General features: G+C 41.2%; 1 protein-coding gene across 1 annotated transcript in view; it reads left to right on the top strand.

Annotated features, from left to right (window-relative positions):
- Positions 1-17,851, top strand: part of LOC119658495 — a 181,044-nt gene that overhangs the window by 130,649 nt on the left and 32,544 nt on the right. Inside the window, exons 3-6 of the mRNA XM_038065957.1 lie at positions 1,724-1,984; positions 2,045-2,251; positions 2,320-3,030; positions 10,966-11,764. Coding sequence (XP_037921885.1) covers positions 1,724-1,984; positions 2,045-2,251; positions 2,320-3,030; positions 10,966-11,739 — 1,953 coding nt within the window. The 3' untranslated portion in view covers positions 11,740-11,764. The remainder of the gene's footprint in view (positions 1-1,723; positions 1,985-2,044; positions 2,252-2,319; positions 3,031-10,965; positions 11,765-17,851) is intronic.

Raw genomic sequence — 17,851 nt, 5'->3', positions numbered from 1 at the left:
GTCGTCGGTCTTGTCATTCTCTATGGTTCTGAATGTTGGCCGACTATAAAAGACGAAGAACGGCGTCTTGCGGTAATGGAGACGAAGATGTTGCGTTGAACTAGTGGCGTGAGACGTTTGGATTACATCTGAAATAAGGATATCCGCGGTCAATATGGGTTTACACCGATAATGAAAAAACTGTGAGAGAGGCGTCTTCGATTATATGGTCACGTAATTCGCGGTAACGAATATTCATATCCCAAGATTGGTCTAAACATCGAAATCTATGGTAAACGACCAAAAGGCCGGCCGAAACAACGGGGGGTTGATACGCTGGATGGGGATTTAAAATTCTTGAAATTGCATCCAGATCAGGCAATTGATAGGGCCAAATGGTGAGCGGGACAAAGACTGAAAAGAAGAGGCTGTATTGTGCAAATCTCGGTATTTGGCGATCGGATCGTCTAAACTAGATTCGCTACTCAGTCATAGGCTTGGTCCGCGTGGAATCGAGCGGTTCTTATGTTGCCATCTGGATATTGAACCATTGTTTCATTCCGATTTTGGGAAATTTCCTCTCTATTTGGATGTTCAAGCCAACCTCCTCAGCGCAAATTCCAACACCATGCCATCGAAGACACCCTCTTGCAATTTTCCATAATGGATACAACGTGATATCGACTACGGATGTCCTTAGGGATATCCCCAAAGAGTAATTCATTGTCTTTGTTATATGGCTAGCAGTTAAAATCATGGAAGGTAGAAGAGTTACGCCATTATAGATTTTAAATCTGAGATATTTGGTAATTCGTTGATCGCAAGGAATGTCACTATGAACTCCATTTAAGTTGCGTTGATGCGTGAAGCAATTTTATGACGCAACTCACCATTGATTTCGATCACCAATTCTTGGTTAAATTCTGGACAGGTCACTGCTACTGACAATGATAATGCCTATTTCGTTGGGGTCAGTTGACCGTCGTTTATGAAATGATCGTTCAACTTTTAGGTAAGTTGTCCGAGATTGGCTTTGTTATGAGACACTAGAAAAACAGAGCACTGGGTTTTGGATATCCTGCATGACAGTGTCCATAACAAGAATAAAGAGAAGCGCGGATGAAGCTCAACATTGAAAGCTCCAGATACGGCCGCAAATTACATGACCTGGATCTTTTGTTCCATTCCATTCAGTTAGAAGAAGTTTAACATTACCTACTACTTAGTGACACTACGGCCCAGAATCCAAGGAAGAAGTTACTGGAGGAATGAAAGAAATGGTGGAACACTGTAACATATTGGAGTCGATCTAATCACTTCATGGGACACTACGCGAAGTTCCCCATGGGATATGACAATTCCCGATATCGATTCAGGTTAGTTATTTCTCCCTTGCATCCTGAATGCGCTAACGCAACTGACAACCAAAATATGTCATACTGTATTGTCTGTGAGTTAGTAGTAAGACAGCCTCGAGAGTTACCCACACTGTTAGAGGAATTTTTCTCGAAATTGGTTATCCCCAACAAAAAAAAACATCAAATCGTGGTTGAATGTATGTACGAATAGGTCCACCGAAGCCATGCTCTCGACTGTAATCCTGACTACGAACCTTTTTGACAACTTGTTATTCGAGACCAGTTTGCATCAAACTCAAACTCAAAGTGTTACACTAAAAACTAATTAAACCTTTACCAACCAATCTGATATTTCAAACTCCCATTTTTACATTTTATATTTCCAGATATCCCCAAACAACATTCTACTGGTACACTTAGGCGTCACGCAATCACTTCTATCATTCACTTTCCTCGTATTTTCATTCCCACCGATACTGCACCATGGAAGCTGGATTGCATCCGTGGAAGGTCTGTGCATCATACAAGGTTTCTTATTCACGCTGTTGCATCCCCTCTCACTCTGGACAATATGCGGCCTAAACTGTGATCGGTTTTATGCAATCGCAGCACCTTTACACTATAGTGCGATCGTAACTAATAGAAAGGTAAGCAGCAATTGAAGTTAGCACCCTGAACCTCTGTTAAATACACATCTTGGTTTTCAGGTTATCATTGGACTTGTTAGTGGCTGGATCGTTATAGTACTATTATGCATTCCACCGTTCGCAAAAGTGGCTCCTTTTAAATTTAGTACAAACACTGGCGCATGTGTGCCAAACTTTGAAACATTCAATTCCTTATGGTATGCAATCATCTTTACGACAGTTACCTTAATTATACCTGGAATCACAATAGTAGGATGTAATATTAAAGTGAGTATAACCGCAAATATTTGGACTTCGAGTGACGTGAGAATTGTGACACCCTTTTGCCTCCACAGGTACTTATGATTGCACGTTACCACCGACATAGAATAGCAGCCGCCATCTACGAAGTAACCCTTTCAGCTCAAGTGACAATAACCCACCAACGTAATCCATTCTTCGTTCCAACCGTGACTGCCCCGGCCGCCGGAGGACCACGATTTCGCTCCCGAAGTCCAGTCTCAACTGTACTGCAACTAGTAGGATCCTTCATTATCCTTTATCTTCCATACTACGTGTCCATAATATGGGATAGTGTTGCGGTGGAAGTCTTCGGTGACAATGTGCCTGATAAATATAAGACTAATAGATACGTGGTGATCACGTCCACAGTATTATTAACATGTTCCACGACCGTTAACGGAATCCTGTACGGTCTTAAGAGTAAGACAATTCGAAAGACATTCCAAAACTACTGGCGTAAGAAGCGAACGAAAAATGAGATGAATCAAGAGATACAGGCACGAACACCATCCACATGTGGCTCAAGACGACCATCAATATCAAACTTAGGGTTCTTGACGAAGCCACTGCTGCAACGCCGACTGTCTGAGACATTGATTGATATTGATCGTAATGCGAGTGGCAATGATCGGCCTAAAATGAAGCGCATTGCATCGGAGCTGACTTGGCGCCCAATCAGTCTTACATATGACGGACTGGAAAGCCCAAACCTCTCACGTCCAAAGGAGCCACTGCCGCACACTTCTAGTTGTAACACACTACAGGTAAATTGTTGGATTATTTCTTCTAATTTTTATAGGAAAAATGTTTGCCTCATTGGAAGGCTTTTGCCTCATTTATAGACAAAGATTGTCCATGTCCATTTCACTACAGACAAAAACTGTTTATTATCTACATCTATCCATGTCACTATATGAATAGCATTTATTATGCCGTTCTAAATCTAGAAAAGTAAGAAAAGTATCTCTATGCCATCATCGGGGTGCATTTCCAGCAATTGACACCGTCATTACTACAGTTCAAGTCGCCGACCCTTGCTAACAAGGTATGACTCCGGTGCTGCAAAATAGACCTATCCCTGGAATAACTGATAAGGAGACCAAAGTAACTTTAGGTTTACCAAAATATCATTGTATAACAAGGCCTACTGCCTAGCAAAGCCGATAAATGGGATAATTCTTTAATTACATAACAGATTAAATCTGAGCTTTCTAAGTGCTTCTTTGGAGGTAATGAATGAATTTCGCGGTGAAGTATTCTTAATTCAAAATAGAATTTCTACGGTTTAAAAATGTCGTGAAAACAACAATTAAAAATAAATAAAAAAAATAAAATAATAACTAAAGTTCTGGTGATGGAGGTAAGCCCACTTAGATGAGCCGAGCTGATCAATTTTTAAGGATAATTGTATATATCCTTTTCAGGATAGGAGTTGTCTGAGCTATTTAGATGTACCCAAATGAAGAACTGTCCAAACGAATAATAACTTTTGAACAGGTGTTATCAATTCTAATGAATATAATTGGCTAGGCCTGCTTGCGCCAGTCAGGACAATGGTGAAGGACGATTTTGTATTGGCGAAGAAAGGCGTTCAAAACTATTGTTAGCTCTAACGAGCTAATTCTTAATGCAATTAGGACTATGTTCCCTGCTTATTGGTAACACTTCTATGGCTATCATTATCACCTAAACTGAGCATAGCACGTCTACAACACCTAGGTGCCACTGTTATCGGTTCATGGCGAAGTGTTTCAGCGCTTTCTAGGGCTTTCTGAAAAGTTGATGAATGTCAAAACATATAGGGGGGGCCAGTATAGACTCGGATCACTATCTCGTTGGCATATCGCTCCGAGCTCGAATTACGACACCACTTACAATCCCCTCTGACAATCAGGTGAAGCCATTCGCAACACAGCTCTCCGCAACACCTATAAGAGCAAAATATTATAGATGAGGCAATAACCGCAGTTAACATAGATCCTGGAGATGAAGCATCCGCAAATGACTTTCACAATCACCTGAAGAACGTTATCATTGATACGGCCACAAAGATACTTGGCCCCAGTCGCAAGAAAAGTCGAAATGGCTGGTTTGACGATGAATGTAAGCTAGCAACGGAATGGAAGAATTCTGCATACCGAGTAATGTTGCATTCTCAAAGAACGCGGGCACGCGCAGAGACTTATCACGAACTCCGTCGGGCGGAGAAGCGACTTCACAGACGGAAAAAGGAAACCTGGGGGAACCAACAAGTCTGTGAACTAGAAAAGTACAGGGAACAACCGCACCAGGCGCGGAAGTTTTACCAACAAGTCAGCAGGATGAAGTCTTATACACCTAGATGCTTGTCCTGCCGAGACAAAGAGGAAAATTTGATTTCCGATAGAACGGGCATATTGGAGAGATGGATTGAGTATTTTTATGAACTGCTCAATAACCAAAATATCGGCGAGTTGGAGGTCCCGCCAACTGAAAACTCTGGACAAATGCTGCTGACCAAGCATAGAAGAAACAGTCCGTGCAATTTATCGGTTTAAAAACCATAACTCGCCCGGAGCCGATGGAATTACAGGCGAATTGGTTAAATATGGAGGCGACCAATTACACAAAGTGATTCATCAACTGATGCTCCCAATATGGGACAGCGAATCAATGCCTAACGACTGGCAACGAGGTATTATCTATCCCGTACATAAAAAGGGGGTATCACGCAATGCAGCAATTATAGAGGTATCACGTTGCTGAGTACCATCTATAAGATATTCTCTGCTGTCTTCCTAGGCGGGATAGCCCCATATGCCCAGAATATTATTTGCCCATACCAAGGAGGCTTCACTCCAGGTAAATCAGCAACAGATCAGATTTTCCTTCTGCGGCAAGCGATGGAAAAACTGTTGGAATGTGGAGATCAGTTGCACCATCATCGACCTTAAAGCCGCCTATGACAACATAGCCAGGGAAAAAGTGTACACGGCCATGAGAGAATTCGGTATCCCGACGAAATTGATAAGACTGACTAGGTTGACCGTGACCAATGTGCTAGGCCAGATAAAAGCAGCAGGACCACTTTCCAGACCATTCAACATCAACAAGGGTCTAAGAAAAGGGGATGTCCTATCATGTGCCATCTCCAAACTGACCCTGGAGAAAGTGAATCGCGATGCTGATGTAAATGCAAGAGGCATCATCCTCTTCAAGTCCACCTAACTACTGGCCTGCGCTGACGATATTAACGTTATGGAAAGAGCAACCCGAGATGTACAGCCTACCTTCATCCAGATCGAGCAGGCGCGAGATCTTGAGCTGCACATTAAGGAAGACAAGACCAAGTACATGATGGCATCGTCAGCGCCAAAACCAAAAGAACGAACAACATCGAATCGTACTGGTCAAACGAAAACAGTGGAAATGGACTACAACTTTGAGACCGTTGAAAATTTCTCGTATCTAGTATCGAAAATCACATCCGATAACGGCTATGATGATGAAATCCGCGTACGGTTGTTGGCAGCCGGCAGAGCCTATTTCAGCTTACAAAAACTCTTTTACTCGAAACGTCTCACCATAGGGTCAAAGCTCTTACTGTATAAGACAGTGATTTTGCCAGTCCTTATTTATTCCTCGGGAACTTGGGTTCTTAGCAAGAAGAATTGCAAACTCTTGGCCGCGTTCGAAAGAAGAATCCTCCGAAGAATTTTTGGCCCCTGACATGAGGATGGACGTTTCCGTAGCCTACATAACAATGAAATTAGAAATGAGCGATACCATGACTGCCCGGTTGTGGATAAAATCCGGCTCAACAGGTCGCGGTGGGCGGGTCACTTAATCCATATGGATGAGGATGATCCCACCCGGAAATTCTATTAGAGCAATATCTATGGTAGAAATAGAAGGCGAGGCAGATCCTGCCTGAGATGGAACGATGGCATAGGTCAGGACGCCAGACAGCTTTTAAGGATATCGAATTGGTGGACCTCGGCGCAAAACCAGGGTGTTTGGAGTTCCTTATTAAGGCAGGCCTAGACCGGATACCGGTTGTTGGTTGATGATGATGATGAAAAGTATGCACACATCCTCTACTGTTGTGTGTCACGTGTTTCTCGGGTGACCCACTCGTCGGTCCCTCAAGGATAGTGGATTTCATAGCATGACGTAGTTAGAAGTGCAGTTATAGCCCTTTCTCTCAAAGTGATATCTTTTTTTTTCAGCCTTTGCCCCGCTCACAAGCGGGGTCGGCTCGTCGTGATCGATTCCGCCATTTGGCTCTATCGAATGCCTGATCTAGGTGCCATCTCGAGGCTTTTAAATCCCCATCCAATATATCAAGCCACCGTTGTTTCGGCCTGCCTTTTGGTCGTTTACCATCGACTTCGCTGTTCAGACCAATCTCGGCACCGAAGACGCCTCTCTCGCAACTTTTCTCTCAAAGTGATGTCGATGAACAATAACTACTTCATCATCCACTTTGGTTGAAAAGTTACAGACGTGTGAACGAAAAATTCCATTTCCCCTCGTTTCAGGGCAAAAGCAGGGACATGTGCTGAAGGAGGCCAGGTTAACTTTCTATATGTCACTTCCACAGAGCATCGCAGGAGAAAATTGATGCCAATTGGGCATCTAGATTCTGTGCATCGCAAGATGACATTGTGGTGGTGGTAAGGGCGTGATCTAAAGTTGAAACAAACCTGTTTTTTTTTTGGTTTTTCGCTAGTATCCTTTATTTTATTTACATATAACACTATTTCGGGAACTACTCGTTCCCTTTTTACGAAAAATCTTGGATTCTCAGAATTTTCGAATTAGTGGGAGTACCATCTCTGCAAAAAATACATGGGCTGACAGGAAAGGTTACGGAAATTCTGTTAATCTCAATGATTTTAACCTCCTTATCAGCTTGGCGGCTGACATAATTTCACTTTTGCTTAGAGTAGTAGAACTTTATCCGACTGTAAAGAATTGAGAATCGTGATAGAGCGTTGTTTTCATTTCATAAACTAATCACTATCACGGATTAGGAGCCTATCTTTAACACCCTAGTCTCACGATGCGGTATATGGTATGGAGGTGAGCTCTCTGGATCATGGAACGCAATAGTAAATTCCGTTTTATCATAACGCAAGCTATACTGCTCCCCACGAAATTTGCCAGGGTATCGTGTAACTCCCTAAGTATCTCCATTAGACTACTTCCAATTTCCTATTCCTCATTCCAGCATTAACTTACTTTAAAATATTAATTTTAGAGGGATAATTTTTATTCCTAATTTAATTTACAAAACTCCCTCACCTTAATTTACAAAACCTCTTACCCCCACAAAATTTAAATATTTTAAAGCTTAATATAGATATTTGCCAACATTTCGAAAACGATAATTAGTCTTTTCTCTTGTTGTTCGCACATAGATGTTATTATACCGCAAATAAATGCATTACTAACACTCGTTTCTGACTAAGGTGAAGTTTTATGCATGCAATTGCGAACAATAGACCATAGCGTTGGCCCCATTGGGTGGATGCCGGCTCAATGAAGGACGTTGAGGTCGGTGGGAGAGAGTTAAGTTGGAAGTGACAGCGAGTGATCATTCCACTACTTTTGCCGATAATTACATATTTACTTGGAAATTTTTGTAAAAGAGTTACTAAGAAACTAAGAAACTCATTTGTTAATGTACGCTGACTTTGATTTAGACTGATGTAGGCTATTTGCTAGTAATGGCTCCAGAGGACCCACAAGTGTTGCTTAATCTTGCGATCTCGTCGTGGCGGACGTAGGCTGGTGGCGGTATATATTGGTTTGGGTGCATTCCTGTCTGACCGCCAGTGAGCTTGTCTATTGCCTAATTTGTGTAAACAGCTGACACAATTCTAAAATGAATGAGACATGTGAATTCGGAGGGCTATCCCGGTTCTCATGGTATCAATATATCCCTAGATAGTTTCATGTCCATTTCAGATGAACCTCCCTGCAGGTTCTGGTCTGATCGCCAATATAGCCATGCAGCACTCGCTTACTGCATCACTGCCAGGAAGACAAAGTGAGTACAGAGTTCTCCGGTGCCACCTCGTGGAGGTTCTCCTCGACCACTTGGTTTTAGTTCACCTAAGTATAATTGTTCATTGGCAGTCAGATACAGATAATGGTTCATCTGCAGTCATGAAACAATGATTCATTATATCAAACCTTCAGAATAAGTTGATAAACCAGCTGATATAGTTGGCCGCTTCCATATTTAACCAGTTTGGCTGTAATTCTACGGACTTCTGGTGGCTTGAAATTCTCAAGTTGAAGAATTGCAGGGACGGTTTCTTCTCTGCTTGGTGGTGACAGCGTACTCCCGTCGTCTTTAGTTGACGCGATCTTCAACTTACCGATATTATTGTTGTTGAGCAGCGCTCTATTATGTCAATCCGGTCGGAAATCAAATTTCCCTCTTTGGCTTGGCAGAGTGATCAGCGAGGTTTATATGGCTTCATCCTATTGACTTAGTATATTTTCCGCGTCTGATGCGGTTACACCCTGTACTTCGTGAGTTCACAGACTTGTTGGTTCCACGATTTCTTTTTCTGTCTGATAAATCGCTTTTGTGCTGAACACAGTTTGTAATAATCGTCTGTGCGAGCTCACACTCTTTGAGATTGCTGCGTTTCCCGGAGTGCAACGCTCTTCCGTCTTTTTTACAACTAGGGCCAAATTTGTTCATGGCGTAACAATCAGAACGCTCTTCAGGTGATTAAAACGATTATTTGTCAATATTTTTTGGTGGTTGTAGTTGTTGCGGAACCCATTCCTTCTTATAGATGTTGGGAAAAAATTTGTTATGGATGGCTTCAAAGGTTCACTTTCATCTATTTGTCAGAGGGGTATTGTTATTTGGGCCCAGAACAACATACCAACGGTGGTGACGTTCGGTTAGCACATATTAAGTTTGGTTGCAAAAGGTGCTCAATTTGATTAAAGACCCAGTTTAAGTTTTCTTTCTCCGTCGATCAGGTACTTGTAAAAACCATTTCTTAAGACAATGTTAGTTGAATAATCAGCAGCCTTGTTGTAATTTTACAAATGCGTTCCGTCCCTACTTGGCCGTTAAAATCTCGAAGTATCATTTGACATCATACCTGAGGCGGGCTTCTAAGGTTCATTTCACTGCCTTATAGAAGTACAAAGACATCAACGTTGATGAGGCTTAGTTGTGATGCCAGTCCAGTTTGAGGCTCTTTCTTTTGCTTGTTAACCGACGGTTTTCCGTGTAGGGTTGTCCCCAACATGGAGAATAAGCAGCACAGTTTGGGAAACTCGCCTTGCCCTTCTCCGTCTCCAATGTTGCCAGCGTGGAGGTGGACATAGGTATTGGTTGCAGAGTTGATGTTGGTTCAGCAGGCACTTCTAGATTTTGCTCTCCCTCGTGGGTGCTATTCTTCATTTTTGCCCTGGGATCTATAATGCCTTTTGGCCACCCTTACAGTATACTTAAGCCAAAGCATACCTCAAAAGTGTGACTCTAGCAAGCTTACTTCATGCAATTCCAATTCGTACAACGGCGGTGTGACATACATATTTCCAGTAGAGTCTACACACAAACAGTTCTAAGGCTAGATTATTCCTTCAGGATCGTATTAGATGATGTGTGAAGTTGTCGCCTCTTTCAACACAGGCGAAGAAACCCGAAAGGTAGAATTTTGTAATTTTAAATAAATGCAATAGCATTTGGAGCTTTCAGAAAGTGATTTAAGGTCGCAATAGACAAAGTGAAATAGTTGAACATATATTAAACTTCTCAGGAGCCTCTACAAAAGGGAATAAAACCATTCGATATTAAATTATATAAAACACTGCAATGCCAAAAAGAAGATAAAGTTCAAAAGGGGTTGAATTGCTACTGAAAATTCCCTTCTTTAGTTAAGAAAGCAAATTATTCTTCGTTGAGCTGATTCAGTTTCAAAACTGCCAACTATTGAAGAAAAACAAATCCCAGGGGAAATATCTCACGCTTATCCAACAGATACGGAATATTATTCGGAAAATATAATTTATTTTCCAGTGTTTACTACCGGCATGACACATAAACAGAATTTTCTTGGCATTGGCTACGCATTGGAATAAGATTTATGTTCGCCCTAAGGACATCCAAGCCTTGTCAAATGATTGATAATAAATCCCAAATATCATACTTTTCTACTATGTAGGTACTCTCCAAACTTCTTTAGCTTACTTATTGTATATTTATCTAATACAGATATTCCTTTATATCTTTGCACATAATTTTGAAATAAAATTTGCAAATAACATTTCTCATTAATGTAAATAATTTGTTTGTATATGTGTTCAGAGTGGTTATCGCCGGATGATTCCAAATACGATTAAGCTACGATAAAAGTTAGGTTTCTTAGCCTTCTTTAGTCACCAAGAGTAAGCACATTAGGTTGTTCATAATTTGTTTATATTGATCACCTCTCAACAGTGGTTTATCCTTGCATCGAGATGTATAATACTTTTTGAATAAACTTATATGAAAGTATACAAGGTCTACACATCTGCAACAGCATAAACACACTCTCAAACTAGCTCATTTTAAAACAATTCTAATATCTTTTTCTATTTCACTAAAATACCTTTTTCTATTCAGCACTCCTTTATTAATTCCTATTTCAAATGCATAGAATTCTTTTGATCATTCTCATGCTTCTGCCTTATCCCTACAGGTTCCCTCATCGGACAATGACCCAGTATCTGAAGCCGATCGCGAGCTCTACAATACAGTTCGCAATTCATTCCGTGCTGCCAAACCAGCTCATGATAATCCTAGAAATACAGCAATTTGTACAAAGAGCTCACTACAAGGAAAAAGCACAAGTTATCAACCTAACATTAGACCTTCTACCCTTAGTACTGCAAATACTTTACTGCACAAAGTTCTGCGCTTGGATCACGTAGGTAATCAGCCAAAACCCTTTACAGCAAATATCAGCAATGGTCGCAAAAAATCGGGACTAGGATCGCCACTGAAATCACCGCGCATTCTCATTACCCGAGCAATGTCTGATGAAAGCGAGAAGACTCCTTCACAACCTGGCACCCCAGCTAGAGGGAAACTTCACAAACAGTATTCATCGTCAAATTCTATAAGTGATAAGTCAAAGTGGCAAGTTGGGGGTGAAATCGCAAAAGTTGAAGAACACATTCACGAGAGCAATTTTGAAACGGACTATCCTCGGCGTAATAGTGGAAGTAATTCAACAACTGTTTCTGACGCATCCACACAAAGGAGATACTCGTCACTGGAAGAGACCAGCGCGTACAGTCGTGAGTTTGAAATGGACTCTGAAACTGAAGAGCAACTCTTACTGTCGTGGCCCACAACAAGGAAGAAACTACCACAAAAAGGCAAACTCTATAATATGAATAGCAGGAATGGGATTTTCAGACCAAGCCCGCTATTTAACGATCGAGCTGAAGAACCAGAAATGATTCTATAGCACTACCATGACGAAATAACAGAAGGTAAGGAATTTTCCATCCATTTCCAACTTAAATGCTTCAATATTTATTTGTAAATATTAATATACATACATGTATATATATTTAAAGAACAGTATTTTGTATGTATGTATATATTACCTAACTGACAATCTTTTTGGTAGCAATGTGAAATGGAGTGATGCATGAGGGGCTAAAATCCTGTTCGAAGACGAACTACCAGGCCACTAACTCATAACATGGAGTTAGAACTATTCAGTTTAGGATCATACAACCCATAACTTAGATAATGTCAGTTAATCCCCCCCATTTTGTAGCATGACCTTAATTCAGGTACAAGAAAATACTCGACTCCCCCTTCAGAGAATCAATATCGGTCGCCGTTTGTCTTCTACAGAAAATTCAAGAACGACAGGCGCTTTTGAGTGGCTCGGTTATGGGAGAATTAATACCACCGTGCCTTTCGCTAAAATCAAGGTCGCAAGTCCATCTAACCCTTAATTGAGACTCTGGGAAATTATGGGACAAGCGGCCATTTCTTTCTGTTAATCTCCATTTCTAAGGTCTCTCTGTAACGTGAAGAATGACCAGGCTACCAGATATTTCAAAATTGAACAGAATGGCTGACTAGCAAACGATGACTACCAAATGAAAATCCTCCGACATTGATCTGCAGCCAGTTAATAGTAAACACTCCAACTGCAGTCTTGTCCGTAATCGTCCAAGTCTGTTCGAAAAATCTTATCTTCATGGCTATCATATTGACGAAATTTTTCAAAGCTAGGTTGGACTTGGTCGCAATCTCCCGAATTTGCGTAAGGAGGACTAGAAGAAGCCAGGACGGCTACTCCGACTTTCTTCAGAGCTCGCTATATGACCATGCCTATTATCATATTATCCTACTTGGTTTTTCTATCCTGTTCATTAGATTTTGCGGCGATATGACCGCAAGTACAGTGTTTAAAACGCATAGTTGAAATCGCTCCTTATTACCACTATGCTTCTCTGTCTTCTCATCGACGCTAATAGTAATCAGATTCTATCTTCTGGAGTTGGCTGGCGTGTTTCCACTTAGAGACTGCTTGCTTCCGTTTTCTCAACCTTTTATTGTCAGTGAAAAGTTCCAATCTCTCAATTCGTTAGAAAACGGCTGGAAACAGCTACTTCCGCCCCTCCTTGTCAGTTTTCGACTCACATTAGAATTATGTATATAACGTCGATTAGTGTCGATTCGGCTTGGCGCTGTTGTGTGTTTCTCATAAAACTTCTACAAAGCACCAACCAACTTCATTATAAAATCTCTGGCTATGGTTTTTCTCTTCTCTTTTTCTTTCGTGCAGCTATTGTTATATAATTCCAGCTTTGCTATCTAGGGATCACTTCATTCGTTTTCGGAAGCTGCTATTCCTGGATTTTCCTTTTTTTTTTTAACCAGGGTAAGGGAAATACCGCTTCGTGAATTGCAGAGGGACATATAAAAATAAACTTTTCATTAGTCAGTCGATTGTTAGAATCATGACCAACTGGCGGTCTATTATTTGAGTCCCCTCCGCTAAGCCGTAGTGTGCAAAATATCAAATTTCTTAGCTCAATTCCCATCACTAATGAACCTTCGTTTCTCACACCGCGACTAAGCCTTCCATAGTCAGTGGAAATCCACCAAACTCTACTTGTAGCTCCACTGAAGTATCCAGTCGACAAGGGCTTACATCCCTCTGTACTAATCAAACTCAGGAATATGACAACGTTCTTTTATACACTTCTCCTCCGTCTAAGAAGCTGGGGTGTTGGCTAGGACTGTCCTCAGAATCGGAGCGTCATCTGTTACGGATGGAACTTCGACTATTTTGAAAGCTTCAGTAAATCGAAAGAGTCACTTATCCCTGCCTTCACCATAATCGAAAAGTAGTCACGCCAAAATCTGCATAACACCGGCCTGACACAAGTAACCTCCGTTTCTTGAGGGTTGAAGGTTTAGAAGCCTTTACACCTACGACTGAAAATATGCCAGTCCATTATGGAACCAATCTTCAGAGATAGCAACGTCAGAACCTAAGTGCTTCACTTTTCGACCGCAATCGTTCTATGTTGCTTTAAAGATTTCATCAGTCATCTTTGTCAAAATATATATCTAGATCATTCGAATACGGTATTCTGACAAGAAGCGTCATCGACTGCCAAGACGGTATTTACAGATCCAAGGGAGCCGTTTTATCAGTTTACCACAATTCCGTTTAGGCTCCGTAGCATAAACAAACAATGCAATATCTGCCGGTTAAGATAATCCCAATCCACCGCGATATTAAGCTTTCATTTACTTTAACGACTTCATACGTCATGTAATCATCCGTACGTATACAACCTATTGCTTATTTACCGCACCAAAAGACTGTCGATAGTGTCTCCGAATGTGTTATCGGAACCGGCGTTTTGGACCGTCGTGCACAGACAGATCAAACATGGGAGAATGTGTCGACTAATCATTCTTCTTCATCTTCTTTTTTTTCTTCAACCTTTGTTCTGATGCTAAACGGAGGAACACACTTTTCAATAAGGCCTACAAATATGGTCACCATAGTCCCCTACGAGAAATCACTGTCGGTTCTTGCGCATCAACTATCTCCTCTCCTATCCCCAAAAACTGGCACTCCTTCCCAAGTTTGTGCGCCAAGTGGTTTTAGCTAGACCCGCTCGTCAGCCATCTTAGGATAGTGGGTTCCATTACGTAGCATAACTGTCGACTAGGCTCTTCGCTATGACACGACGCAGATATGAATTGATAGAAGTTTGGAGCTGGAAATGGTGGTGAATTTCCATGTACAACTCCTACAGGGGAGGGCAGCGTCAACGAGATATAAGTGTTAAAATAGCAAAGGTGAATTTAGTACTGTTAATGTGTCGGGTGCTTCTGCTAAGGCAAATGGGAAGAGTTGGATGATCAGCCTGACTGAGAACCTTAGCTTGATTGGTGTTTATCTTCAGTCCAACTCAGCTTGCCTCATTTTCGAAGTTCAGAGTAAATTGGCATAGATCCATGTCCGGTGACAGAGCAAGCAGAGGTCAACAGCTTAGTCAAGGTCTTAGAGCTTACCACCACTTGTAAGCCCTTTTGTAGCTTGTACACGGTGGTGAAATCGTTACTTCTGCAGCAGCAGCTCTGCTTCCCTCACAAGCATAATGGTGCAATTCAGAGCTCCAACGCATTGCGCTCATTTCACCAATCGATTGAAACCCAACTGATCTTGACCCTGTACTCGAACAGCGTGCCACCGTACTACCGATGACGGAACGACGAGGATTACAGAAGTGTACAAACCTTTAGTGTTACGATCACGACGTCCATGCCTTCCCATTACATGTTCGAGCATGGTGTTGTCAGAGCCCACCTTGGCAATCAGATGACCTATCACGAACACGATATCATTTTTAGGAACCCTCTCTTAAATCACGTGTAATAACTCATAGAGAGCAACCTTCTCCACTACATAGGAAATCTCCGTTGGTACATAGCGCTACACAACTGCGATGCTCCTTAACCTGGACCTTTCTGAGGCGCAGTTGATATTTCGGTAGCAATAAAGTCTCAAAATTTGCAGGTTGCTATCCCACAAATTTCTCTCTAGTCGTATTTAAAAAAACTGGTAATAATTTGCTTGTATTCTTAAACACCAACTAACGGGCCAAAGGAAATGGAGGAAGCGGAAAGGCCTTCATATCTAACAGAAAAGCGCATAGCGTATTAGTAGAAGTCCCGCTTAGAGGCCAAAGTGCATGAACGGCACGAAGAACAAACCGACAAACATGGGGGTTTCAGCTTGATGTTCGAACTGGACCCAAGGGTCTTAAGGTTCTTAGGGCTGTCACCATATGCTACTTCGCTTTTCCCTTCATAGATTGAAACTCAACAATATCGGGAAACCGTAAAGGATTATCTTCACTTTGTGAGCGAGGAACAATAATGGGCTTTGACTCATAGAAAATAGATCAAATTGCGGCATCTTCGGTGCGCATTTCCACAATGGGACTGTGCGCGGAGGATAATGAATACAGTGGTAGAATCCCCGTATGCAGGCTCGCATTGTTAGCAACTTCTTCTACACCTTTTACAGAACAAGAAAAAGGAAGGGAAGCCAGAGACGTGAACGAAACTCGCAAGTGACATATGTTCGATTTAAAAAAAACCTGTCCCATTGGATTAGTTAAGGGGCTTGGGTGTTTTACAATGAAAAATTCATAAGACGGAGAGCATCCGTCCTGATGTTAAAACTGTTAGTTGTTTCCCCTGCTTACTTATCCTTACTTATGATTCTCTGTGTCCTCTACGACTTATCCTCATAGTTTGCAACGCGAACGCTCAAAATACCTGCTGGGACAGTGACGAATGCAATCCCAGAGGAGAGAACCTATTTGAATTAATGGCTCCATAACTGCGAAGGTAGGGTTTGCCACTACGTCCTTGGGACCAAACAAAAAATTAAATAATTGACCTAGCAATCTGCGCTTCAAATTTGTTAGAGTTGGGTATAGATTGGCGGGTGCTAGACTAAATCTCACTCTCAGTTCAACGTTATGTAGAATTCAGTCTAAGTAATGGCAGCTTACAGTCGGTAATAAAAAGACGAAATCCTAGGAAGATAGATTAGAAGGAATTCAATAAACTTGTTGAGAATAAAGGGCATCTTCAAGGCTGGCCAATTCTTTGGCATAGAAGATGAATGGATTACTCTGAATCGCACACTTTTAGTGCGCTATGAAAAGGCCTATCCCATTCCTCGAGGCAAACGCGGTGAAACCTAGGTGGAACTGTGAAGTGCAAAAGCTCAACAAATCAACCAGACGACTTCTCAATCGTGCTTCTACAGGCAGGTTAAAATTCCGGAGCTCATAACGTCAATATAAGAGGCTTCTTTTCGAAACGAGACTCATTATATTCTTTATCGGAATTTATCAAAATGTGAGAACGAAAGCAGAATAATAGATAGATTAAAATAATTAAATAATAAACTATTGAAAAAGATAGCTAACAATGTAATTGAATTATTACCAGAAAATTCAAAACCATTCCTCAAGGGTCGGATAAAACCGCGATATGTACTTAAAAGCTTTCCAATTCGGGACGTTCTTATAGAGTTCTGGGGAACATATACAATTGATAATGTACAATCAAGTAATTACAGAAAAAAAAACGAAAGATCATATCTGAGAATATCATGAGTACATAATTTATATAGCGCAGACCACGGCAGTGTACATAGCCGAATTTCAAAACTGCGCGGTCCTGATGCACTTATGCGACGCTGGAATTATACTTCCCACGAGCAGACTCGGGTCCTGAGCCCAACATAGAATAAAACTATATTTCGCTATATTTGCAATAATGTAACAGAGGACGTTATCCTGTTTCACTTGACGCGCGTGATATGTTCCAAAACTTTCCATTTCATACAAGAACGTGTCTCCCAACTGAATACATTAACATAAAATCACAAAGTAAACAAAATTGACCTTTCCGTTATAATGCCCACCGATAAATACTTATTGTAAAAGTTTCCGAACAGGATGCGATTAACTTTGTAACAATAAACCTTCACAGATAACACGTTGGCAACAAGTTTAGTTATTCAACCAAATCACTAACAAGCCTTTTCCTTCAAGAAGACTCCTTAGATTTCCTTGCTCACAACATGCCAACTAATCACTTCCATAGACCAGCTTCCTCAATCCTACTCATCGCACCAACATCCAATTAACTCTCCACCTACCTTTCAACGATGCCATTCGCAAACGCACTCCCATCAGCTGCCACCTTTAAACGAGTTTCCAGCCTCTTCTTGGTAGATCGCGGTATGCGCATTCGCTTTAGCCCGAAACAAAGCATTAGGACTGAATTTCGCAATATGCAGCATGATTTAAGATTATTTCTAAACAGTAGCTACAAATAAAAGTTTTTCGGAGTGTTAGAAATTTTTCTATATTAACCTTGAAATGTATATATGGTTATGTGAGAAGTTACAACATGATAGGGTTTTGTACATAAAATTGTAACTATAGCCAATAAAAATGATCATTTTTGAAATACTATTGTACAATGATTGAATGCCGGGATGACAA

This window comes from Hermetia illucens, chromosome 5 (genome assembly GCF_905115235.1).
Source record: "Hermetia illucens chromosome 5, iHerIll2.2.curated.20191125, whole genome shotgun sequence".
Classification (NCBI taxonomy): domain Eukaryota; kingdom Metazoa; phylum Arthropoda; class Insecta; order Diptera; family Stratiomyidae; genus Hermetia; species Hermetia illucens.
This window is presented reverse-complemented; position numbering and strand designations above follow the sequence as displayed.